This window comes from Trichosurus vulpecula, chromosome 9, assembly GCF_011100635.1.
Source record: "Trichosurus vulpecula isolate mTriVul1 chromosome 9, mTriVul1.pri, whole genome shotgun sequence".
NCBI classification, from domain to species: domain Eukaryota; kingdom Metazoa; phylum Chordata; class Mammalia; order Diprotodontia; family Phalangeridae; genus Trichosurus; species Trichosurus vulpecula.
The window spans coordinates 187,486,378-187,498,286 of record NC_050581.1 but is presented as its reverse complement, the minus strand read 5'-3'; the positions used below and the strand labels follow the sequence as shown (position 1 = coordinate 187,498,286).

Below are 11,909 nucleotides of genomic sequence, written 5' to 3'. Positions count from 1 at the left end.
AATTCATTTGCATGAACAAAAGGTCAAGAATATCAAGGGAATTAATGAAAAAATGCAAAGGAAGGTGGCTTAGCCATACAGATCTAAAACTCTATTATAAAGTAGCAATCATCAAACTATTTGGTACTGGCTAAGACACAGAGTGGTGGATCAGTGGAATAGATACTATTAAGTGATTATATAATCTACTGTTCGATTAAACCCAAAGACTCCAGCTTTTGGGATAAGAACTTACTTGTTGCCAAAAACTCCTAGGAAAACTGGAAAACAGTATGTCATAAATTAAGCATAGACCAACATTTCACTCCCTATGCCAAGATAAGATCAAAATGGGTAAATGATTTACACATAAAAGGTGATACCATAAGCAAAATAAAAGAGCAAGAAACAGTTTACTTGTCATATCTATGGAGAAAGGAAGAATTTATGACCAAACAAGAGATAAAGAACATCATGAAATGCAAAATGGATAATTTTGATTACATTAAATTAAAAAGCACAAGCCAATGCAACCAAGACTAGAAGGAAAGCAGGAAGACGGGAAACAATTTTACAGCAACTGTTTCTGACAAAGTCTTCATTTCTCAAATATATAGAGAACTGTATCAAATTTAGAAGAATGCAAGTCATTACCCAACTGATAGATGATCAAAAGATTTGAACAGGCAGTTTTCAGAGGAAGAAATTGAAATATCTATAGTCAGATTTTAAAAATGCTCTAAATCACTATTGATTAGAGAAATGCAAATTAAAAGAAGTTTGAGGTGCCACCTCACAGCTATTACATTGGCTAATATGACAGAAAAGGAAAATGATAAATATTGAAGAAGATGTGATGCTAATGCACTATTGCTAGAGTTGTGAACTCATCCAACCATTCTGGAGAGTAATTTGGAACTATTCCCAAAGGACAAACAAACCATGCACACCCTCAGATCCAGCAATACCACTACTAGTTCTGTATCCCAGAGATATCATTTAAAAAGGGAAAAGGACCTACATGTATAAAAATTTTTATTGCAGCTCTTTTGGTGGTGGCAAAGAATCAGAAATTGAGGGCAAGCCCATCAATTGAGGAATGGTTGAACAAGTTGTGGTATATGAATGTAATGGCATATTGTTGTGCTATAAGAAATAATGAGCAGGCAGATTTCAGAAATACCTGGAAAGACTTACCTGAACTGATGCTGAGTGAAGTGAGCAGAACCAGGAGAACACTCACTGTACACAGTAACTTCAACATCGTGCAATGATCAACTGTGATTGACTTATCTCTTCTCAGCAATACAGTGATCCAAGACAATTTCAAAAGTCTCATGATGGAAAGTGCTATCCACATCTAGAGAAAGAACTACAGAGTCTAAGTGCAGAATGAAGCATACCATTTTCACTTTTTTTTTGTTTTTTATGGCTTTTTCCTTTTCTTCTGTTTCTTCTTTCACAACATGACTAAAGTGGAAATATGTTTAAGATTATTATATATGTGTAACCTATATCAGAATATTTGCTGTCTTGGAGAGAGGAGGTTGGAGGGAGGGAAGCAGGGAGGGAGGGAGGAAAAATTTAGAACTCAAAATCTTATTAAAAAGTGAAAGTTGAGGGAAAATGAACATTCAGTGAAATAGATGACTTTCAAGAATTCTTGATGAAAAGACCAGCACTGAATAGAAAATTTGACTTTCAAATACAAGAATCAAGAGAAGCTTGAAAAAGTAAACAGGAAAGAGAAATCATAAAGGATTTATTAAAGTTGAACTGTTTACATTCCTACATGGAAAGATGATATTTGTAACCCATGAGACCTTTCTCAGTATTAGGGTAGTTGAAGGGAATATATGTGTATGTATGTATGTATGTATGTACATATATGTATATACATACATATACATATATATGTATATATGTGTATATATATGTGTGTGTATATGTATATGTATGTTTTATATATATATAGACAGAGGCCACAGGGTGAGTTGACTATAAAGGGATGATATCTAAAAAATTAAATTAAGGGGTGAGAAGAATATATTGGGAGAAGGAGAAAGGGAGAGATAGAATAGGGTAAATTATCTCATATAAAGGAGGCAAGAAAAATCTGTTACAATGTAGAGGAAGAGTGGTGAGGTGAAAGGGAGTCAAACTTACTCTCATCTGATTTGGCTTAAGGAGGGAATAACATACACACTCAGTTGGGTATCTTACCTTACAGGAAAGTAGGAGGGAAAGAGGATAAGGGGGAGAGGACAATAGAAGGGAGGGCAGATTATGGGAGGGGGTAATCAGAAGCAAGTACTTTTGAAAAGGGACAGGGTCAAAGGAGAAAATAGAATAAATGAGGGTGGGATAGGATGGAGGCAAATAGAGTTAGTCTTTCACAATATGACTATTATGGAAATGTTTTGCATAACTAAACATATATAACCTATATTGAATTGCTTGCATTCTCAATGAGGGTGGGTGGGGAGGAAAGAAGAGAGATAATCTGGAATTCAAAGTTTTAAAAACAAATGTTAAATAATTGTTTTTGGTTGCCCTGTTCCCCAGTCAGCCCTCCTCTCTAACCAGAATATAAGCCATCTTGGAGTAGGGGGGAGGGTAGAAATGGGGAGAAAATTTGTAATTCAAAATGTTGTGAAAATCAATGCTGAAAACCAAATATGTTAAATAAATAAATTGCATTAAAAAAAATAAAAATAAAAAAAAATAATTGTTTTTACATGCAACTGGGAAATAAGATATACAGGCAATTGGGTAAAGAAATCTATCTTGCCCTACCAGAAAGTAAGGGAAAAGAGGATAAGAGGGGAGGTGGGGTGATAGAAGGGAGGGCAGACTGGGGGAAGGGGTAATCAGAATGCATGCCATCCTGTGGTGGGGGGTAGGGGAGAGATGGGGAGAAAATTTGGAACTCAAAATCTTGTGGAAATGCATGTTGAAAACTAAAAATAAATTAATTTTTTTAAATGAAGGTTGAAAATTATCTTTACATGTATTTGGGGAAAAAAATAAAATAATATTTATCAAAAAAGTTATTTGAAGTTGAAGGTGTTATTTGTTAATATTCCAATTAAATAAAATGTTGAAAATTTCAATCATTTCATTTCTTGAAAATATGCATTTTTGGGGCAACTAGGTGGCACAGTGAATAGAGCGCCAGCCTTGGAATCAGGAGGACCTGAGTTCAAATCTGGCCTCAGACACTTGACATACTAGCTGTGTGTCACTTAACCCCAATCGCCCTGCCTTCCCCCCCTACAAAAAAGATATCAAGAAAATATGCATTTTTATCTATGTCCAGACTTTAGGAACATCCTGTAGTAGGTGACCCCAACTTTATCCTCTTAGGAACGAGATAAATCTAGCCATAAAAAAGAATGAAGTTACTGAGATGAACAGAATTTTAGAAAAGTTAGATATGATGTACACCTAGAGAAAACTGAATAGAAATAGAAAGGAGTATATCTTTTTCTCAGTTGTACATGACACGTCAATCTTGCCAAGTGCATCAACCTTTGCATCATAAATGATGGAAATCATATTGAAGATGTTATTTGTTAATATTCCAATTAAATAAAATGTTGTTGAAAATTTCAATCATTTCATTTCTTGAAAATATGCATTTTTGCCTGTGTGTGCGGACTTAAAGAACGCCCTGTAGTATAGTTTTACTGTCTATTTCCTCCTATATCTAATTTTACTTATCCTTAAAGAATTTGGATACATATATGTTTAGTATCAATATTACTTTATTTTCTGTTACCTTTTATTGTTATTGTTGTTCAGTCATTTGTTGTGTCACCTCTTGGTTGACCCCATTTGGGGTTTTCTTGGCAAAGATACTGGAGTAGTTTGCCATTTCCCCCTCCAGCTCATTTTATAAATGAGGAAACTGAGGCAAACAAGGTTAAGTGACTTGCCCAGGGTCACACAGCTAGTAATATCTGAGACCATATTTGAAGTCAGGAAGATGAGGCTTCTTGACTTCATGTCTAGCACCCTATGCAGTGAGCCACCAAGCTGCTTCAGAGTAATTTTGTTGATTATCTCATTTAATCAGGTCTATTTCTGCTTTTGCTTTGGCTGAGATCATGATTGCTACCCCTGCCTTTTTTTTAACCTCAGCTGAAGCACAGTATATTCTCTTCCAGTGCATTATGTTTACTCTATGTGTGTCTCTCTGTTCCAAGTCTGTCCCAACAATATTGTTGGACTCTGGTTTCTGATACATTCTGCTATCCATTTCTGTTTCATGGGCAAGTTCATCATATTCATATTCACATTTATGATTACTTATGTATTTCCCTCCTCCTATTATCCTTTGTTTATCCATCTTTCTCTCTCTTTTTATCCTTCTCCTCAAAAGTTGGTTTTGCTTCTGACCTCTGACTCTTTTAATCTGCCCTATCTTCTATCAGCTCCACCCCCAACTTCTTTTATCCCCTTTCCCTCCTTGTTCCCTGTTGGGCAAGATAGGTTTCTATACCCAGTTGAAATGTATATATTTTCCCATCACTGGACAATTGTGATGAGAGTAGGGTTCAAACAATGGCTGCCACAAACACCCCTATTTTCCCTTCCACTGTAAAATCTCTTCCTTGTGCACCTCTTTAATGTGAGGTAGTTTTCTCCACTTTCTTCTTTCTCCCCCCTTATCCCAGTCCATCCTTCTTTCTTACTCCTTCATTTTTTGAGATCATCCCACCATAGTTAACTTACACTGGTGTCCTCTATGTATATTCTCTCTAACTGCCCTAATAATGATCAAGTTCTTAGGGGTTACAGGTACCATATTGCCATATAGGTATCTCAATATCCTAATAGGAATGTAAACAGTTTGAGCTGATTAGGTTATTTACGATTTCTCAAATTTTCTATGCAGCTCTGGTCTTTTCATAAGAAAGACTTAAAAGTCTCCTATTTCATTAAATGTCCAATTTTCTACAGAAGAATTATATTCAGTTTTGCTGTATAGCTGAATCTTGGTTATAAGCCTAGCTTCTTTCTCTTCCAGAATATCATATTTCAAGCCCTCCAGTCATTCAATATAGAAACTGCTTAATCTTGTGTTATTCTTAATGTTGTTACATGATATCTGAATTGTTTCTTTCTGGCTTCCCGCAATATTTTCTCCTGGAGCTAGGAGCTGTGGAATTTGGTTATAATATTCTGGGAGTTTTCATTTGGGAATCCCTTTCAGGAGGTTATCAGTGGAGTCTTTCAATATCTATCTTACCCTCAGCATCTAAGATATCAAGGAAGTTTTCTTAATAATTTTTGAAAGATGATGTCTCAGTTCTTTTTCGTATCATGGCTTTAAGGTAGTCCAATAATTGTCAAATTATCTGTCGATCTGTTTTCCAGGTTAGTTGTTTTTTTCCAATGAATATTTCACATTTTCTTCTACTTTTTCATTCTTTTGACTTTGATTGTTTCTTGATGTCTGATAAAGTCATTAGCTTTCATTTTCTGATTCTGTTTTTAAAGGAATTATTTTCTTCAATGATCTTTCAAACTTCTTTTTTTTCTATTTGGCCAATTCCTCTTTTTAAGGAATTCTCTTCAGTGAATTTTGGTGCCTCTTTTACCATTTGGCCAATTCTGGTTTGGGGGTGTTACTTTCTTCTATATGTTGTGGTTCTTTTACTGATCCTTGAATTCTCTTTTCATATTTTCTTGCACCACTCTCATTTTTCCCTAATTTCCCTCTACCCCTTAAAATCCTTTTTGGAGCTCTTCCAGGAATTATTGTTGGGCTTGTATCTAATTTACATTTTTCTTTGAGGCTTGCTTGTAGCTATTTTGACATCCATGTCTTCTGAGTTTTTGTCTTAATTTTCCCTATCATCATAGTAGCTTTTTATGGTCAGGTTCTCTTTTGTTGTTTGCTTGTTTTTCCTGTCAATTCTTGACTTTTAACTTTATGTTAAAGCTAGGCTATGCTTCTGGGATAGACAGAGCACTATCCTAAACTTTAAGTTTTGCATGCTGGTGTTTTCAGAGCTAGTTTTATTTATCTGCAAGTTTTCAGTGCTCCTAAGATGGCATGATCTAAGGAAAGATGTGGTCACTTCTCTGCTGGCCTGTGCATCGATCTTTACCCAGAAAGGAACCTTGCTCTCTTATTGCCACAATCACTAGTGCTCCTCTTCACCCTAGAACTGCAACCCAAAACTGCCTATAGACAATGGAACAGGGTCCTATACCCAGTGGCAGCAAATGGTCTCTCGTGATCTCTTTCTGACCAGTCGTCAAACCCCCTTCCCATCTGCAGGCTGACAGCTCCTGAACTTGCTGCTGCTGTAACAGATGCTGTTACGGATGTTATAGGCCCTCAGCCTGACGTTGGTGGTGCTGTGGTGTGGGCTGCACTATAACCAGAGCTCCACCCCAGCGTCACAGGCCTCTCCTGCCAACCTCTTAATTTATCTTGGGGTGGAAAAATATCTCACCTGAACTTTTGTTGGCTCTGGCTCTCCAAAATTTGATCTGAAGTGTTATTTTAAAGTTGTTTGGAGGAGAATTCAGGGAGAGTTCAACTGATTTGCCGCTTGTACACCACCATCCTCCTCCTAATGCTCTCTGGCATACCAATGTCCTTTCTGGGACAGCCAATCGGTGCAACGGATATAGTGCTAGGCCTGGGGTCAGGAAGACCTGAGTTCAAAAGTGACCTCAGACACTTATTAGCTGGGTGACCCTGCAAAAGACACTTAAGATTATTTGCCTCCATTTCCTCATCTGTCAAATGATCTGGAGAAGGGAATGACAAACTGCTCCAGTATTTGTGCCAAGAAAACCCCAAATGGAGTCACGAAGAGTCGGACAAAACTGAAACAACTGCACAACCACAATGATAGTGTCTTTCCTATGACGTAACACCCATAAATGAACATCACATTTTATCCGAGGCATTTTCCAAGCACGGTAGGATTGTTATCTCTCTTTACCTAGAAACTAGACCTCTCTTAGTTGCTTTGGATGCTGATTTAATCTTCTAACAATTTCACATCCCTCAATGGATGAAGAGAAAGAAAAAACAATAAAATTTGGGGAACACAATAAAGATCAGAAGATGGAAATAGACGTTGAAGGTGAGAAATAGACCGTATGCCTACCATACCAGCCTGACAGAGCATTTTGGAGGAAATTCAACCATTCAGACATTTTCTGGAACTCTTTCTATGTTAAAAGTAGAGTAACTGATAAATTATTGATGTGCTCTAATGAAAATCTAAGTCATCAAAAAGTGAAGGAAATAACATGGGAAATGCAATTCTGATCCTGATGCTAACCAATGAGGAAGGAAGGAATCAAACATTTATTAAGTGCCTACTACATGCCAGGTAGTAGGTCATGTGGTAATGGTGTGGTAATGGCTTTATAAATACTATCTCATTTTGTGATCCTCATAACAACCCTTAGAGGTAGGTGCTATTATTATCCCCTTTTTACAACTCAGGAAACAGGAAGACAGAGATTAAATGACCTGCCCAGGGTCACACAGTAAGTACCATTGAATGTTACACAATCAGCTCTAAGAAACAGGAGACTAGAAAGGTAACCCTCAGTTTTCCTGGTCATATGCAATTGTATTTCCTTTAATAAATGCATGTTGTTTTTTGGTTTAGTTTTGTTTCATTTCCCATCATACACATACTTTACCCTGTGTTTCCACAGAATTCTAGCCATTAAAGGAGTTATCAGTCATTTCAGTCATGTCCAACTCTGCATGACCTCATTTGGGGTTTTCTTGGCAAACATATTAGAGTGGTTTCCCATTTTCTTCTCCAGTTCATTTTACATATGAAGAACTGAGGCAAACAGAGTTACATGAGTTACCTAGGGTCACATAGCTAGTCAGCATCTGGAGCCAGATTTGAAAGCATAACAATGAGTTTTCCTGACTCCAGATCCGGCAGTCTATCCACTGTACCCCCTAGGTGCCCAAAGAGTTAGCCACCTGCATCCAATCTGCAGACTGGGATTAGGGTATAGATACTCTTGTGCCCACATGCCCACATTGATACTAATTGTTGATTGCTTAAGCATCTACAGTATAAAGAGTCCTCCCTGTGCCTAGTATTAAGGAAATAAAAAGTTTAGGGAAGAGTAAGACCATGTTTGCAAGGAGCTTCCACCCTGATAGGCTGAAAGGTATCCTCCACAGATGGCTCACATATATAATATTACAAGTAAAACAGCCTTTGGGCCAAGGTGGAAGGTCAGCACCAATCAGGATTATCAAGGAAAGAGTCCTGGAGCAGGAGCATTCAGTTGATTTTTGAAGACTCAGGAGCTTATCAGATTAAAAGAAGGAAAGGAAAAGCACGAACAAAGACACAGTGGTAGGAGAGGTCAGGATTTAGAGAGTTGGGTCCAGTCTGGTCAGAATGTGAAACATATAGAGGGAGTAATACAAGATTAGGTTGGAAAGGCAGGGTGGTAACAGGCTGTGAAGGCCTCGAGTGCCAAGTAAAAAGTTGGAATTTGGCTCAAGAATAAAATTGAACAGAGTAGTCTGGCCAAATTGTACATCCAGATCACACAAGTCTAAAAAGCAGATTTTAAAACAAAACAGGATGGAGATGGAAAGATCTACAATATCCTAGAGAGGCTTCGTGAACATACTCCTCACTGGTTTATTGGCCCAGACTTAGTGTAGAAGCTCCCTTTCCCAAGAGAGAACTTTGGTATCAAGCATGGGAATCAACCCATGCTCTGCCACTTAGTCTTACAGAGTTGTTTTGGGCATGGAGAGTTTATGTGGCTTGTCTGGGATCCCAGTCAGGATTATTAGAGGAAAGTCTTAAGCTCAAGCCTTCCTGGCTCCCAGACCACTATGCTGCTATTCGATGTGAGTAAATTTCATTCATGATGGTCCTGTTTGCAGTAAGAAACTATTAATGACTGATTGGGTATAGGGAGATTTTGGCACAATGTCAGCAAACTCTTCCTAATAAGGACAGTAAAGTGCAACAAGCTGCCTCCAGAAGCAGTGAGCTCCCCATCAGTGGAGGTATGATTGAGTATGATGTCTGATATCATAGGACCATAGATTTAGAGCTGGAAGGAACATCACATGCCATCAAGTACAACTCCCTCATTTTACACATGGGGAAACTGAGAGTTAAGTGACTTGGCCAGGATCACACAAGTAGTAAGTACTGTAGCAAAGAGGGCATTTGAACTCAGGTGCTCTGATTCCAAATCCTGCATTCCTTCTATTGTACCATGCAATTCATCCTGAATTCCGAGTTTTTAGTTCTCTGAGAATGGCCTATAAGGTACAATCTAGACTGAATCAGGGTGGCCAGGTGGTGCTGTGGATAAAGTTCGGGGTCTGAAGTCAGAAAGACTCATCTTCCTGAGTTCAAATCTGGCCTCAGATATTACTAACTTTGTAACCCTGGGCAAGTCACTTCACCCTCTTTGTCTCAGTTTCCTCAGCTGTAACATGAGCTGGAGAAGGAAATGGCAAACCACTCCAATATCTTTGCCAAGAAAACTCCAAATGGGGTCACAACGAATTGGACATGACTAAAAGAACCGAACAACGACAATAGACTGAATCCCTCCTTTTCACCTCTCCTTTCACCCCCAAAACACCTGTGCCTCGTATCCATGGATTTATGACATTTCGGATTCAGGTCTAACACTGGGCAGCACAATTCACTCATACCTCAGCTCAAAGAAATGCGTGATCCCAGTGGATATAAGGAGCTTAAGGCAAGCACTGATCCCTGTTCCTTCTAAAACCCCAATTGTGATGATGTCTGAGGAGAGACAGCGACCAGTTCTGAAGTCAGAAAACAGATCAGTGACCCCAGACTGTCCCTAGAAGAGAGACCTGTACCTTGTCGTGTCCAGAGTCTCCAGGTGAATGAGGGCTAAAGCACTATCTGAGGTGAGAGGACCAGGGAAGAAGGGAGTGGGTAGGGAGAATAGCTGGGTTTCTGAAGGACTGGAGGCCCAGCTGGCAGGAGCACATCAGCCCCCAACTCCATGGTATCAGAACTCCCCTCCCCCAATGAGGAGGTAGGTGCCTGAGGAAAGGTTTCTCTCCAGCTCTGGCTCTGCTTACTCGCCTCTGCTGAAGCCCTGTGCTTGCCTCTGGTAGGCAGCGGAGACAACGCAGAGCTGGAATGTGTTGCTGTGCTCTTCAGGGGAGAGCCAGGCAGTGCTGACTTGGCCACAGTCACCGGCAAGCCAGTAGGGGCAGGGTGGACTGTAGGGGCTCCCTGACAAGATGCAAGTCAATGACACAGAGGGCGGCTGGACTGTCAATGGGACCATGGAACCACGGGATTCCAGCCCCCTGGCAACTTGTGCAGAAACTGTGACTTTTCCTGAAGTGGAAGAGGAAGAGGAGTGGGGTTCTTTCTACTACTCCTTTAAGGTAAGTGGGCTGCTTTCTCATCCTCTTCATCTTCATGCCCATCGGACTCTGTCTTTTGAGAGTAATTCACAGCACAAAGAAAACTGTCAAATATTTAGCAAGGCTTCTCAATCCTAACAAACCTAAAGTTCAGAAATTAGGGAATTCCCAAAGATCGGGGACTTTAAATGGTATGGAGGAACCTGCATATGGTTTCCTGTGAGTACAGACAGGCTGTACTCTTGTCCCATTGTCAAAAATGAATTAGGAGTCATCTTAGGCATTGATTTCTTTACATCTCCTTCCCTCAAACAAACAAAAATGTGGCTTTTCCTTTCCTGTATGGTGGTGCTATGGATGTCAGCCTTAATGAAGGAATTCAGTTTCCCTAAGTTTAAAGTAGGTATTAAGGAGATGGGAGGCTTAGTTTCACCCAAGCGAAAGGATGGATGAAAAGGCAAAGGTAGACCTCAGAATTCAAGGCAGCTTTTTGGGATCTTTAATTAAGCCTTTGTGGTGATGTTTTGAGGTCAGGGCTTTGACTACAAAGTCTGAGAGTGAGCACAAGGCAGGCAGCTCTGGCCCTAGCTGCCCCACCTGTGAGCAGGGGGATATAGGGAGAGTCACTATAACTCTTGGAGTTTCAGTTTCTTGATCTGAAAAGATTATAACACCTGCCCAGGCTTATTTAGATGGCTGCTGTGAGGTTCAAGGAGCAAATGCATGTGAAAAATCTCTGCAAAGTGACGAGGCACTGGTGAAAAGCAAGTATCATGTTTATTAACAACTAAGGATGTTAGGGTGCTGCGTGTGTGCTCTTAGAGGCATCTGCATGTAAAGCACCTGAAAATAGCCCCAGATGTGCTTTGCATATGGACACTTGTTTATCAAACTGAGCTGAATAGATTCTGACAAAACAAATCTTCTTCACAATGAGTTCTGTGGTCAATTGACAACAACAGCTTCTCCATGTGACTTTCACAGGCAAACAACACAAACTTCAGGGGATCTCCCTCTCCCTCTCCCTCTCCCTCTCCCTCTCCCTCTCCCTCTCCCTCTCCCTCTCCCTCCCCCTCCCCCTCCCCCTCCCCCTCCCCCTCCCCCTCTCTCTCTCTTCTTTCTTTCTTCCTATCTCTCTGACTCTTTGCTCTCTCTGTCTCTCTTTCTCTCCTCTGTCTGTATGTTTTTCTCTATCCCTCCCTACCTCTCTCTGTTTCTCTGTCTTTCTCTGTCTCTTTCTCTCTGTGTCTCCATCTCTTTCTCTGACTCTGTTTCTCTGTCTCTATTTCCTATCTCTGTCTCTTTGCTCTCTCTTTTTCTCTGTCTCTTTCTCTGGCTCTGTCCTCCCCCACCTCTGTCCTCTCTTTCTCATCTCTATCTCTCTCTATGCCACCCTTTCCCTCCTTCCCTTCCCCCCTCCCTCTCTCCTCTCTTTTTCCTCTCTGTTTCTGTCTGTCTGTCTCTGTCTCTGTGTCTCTCTGTCTCTGTCTCCACCGCCTATTGCCACACTCCTGCCTCACCTTTAAGGACTCAT

At 40.0% G+C, this 11,909-nt stretch overlaps 1 protein-coding gene across 1 annotated transcript in view; it reads left to right on the top strand.

The window, feature by feature from the left end:
• Positions 1 to 10,246: 10,246 nt before the first annotated feature.
• Positions 10,247 to 11,909, top strand: part of NPSR1 (neuropeptide S receptor 1) — a 170,384-nt gene continuing 168,721 nt past the window's right edge. The window contains exon 1 of the mRNA XM_036739342.1: positions 10,247 to 10,396. Within this exon, the coding sequence (XP_036595237.1) occupies positions 10,247 to 10,396 (150 nt within the window). The remainder of the gene's footprint in view (positions 10,397 to 11,909) is intronic.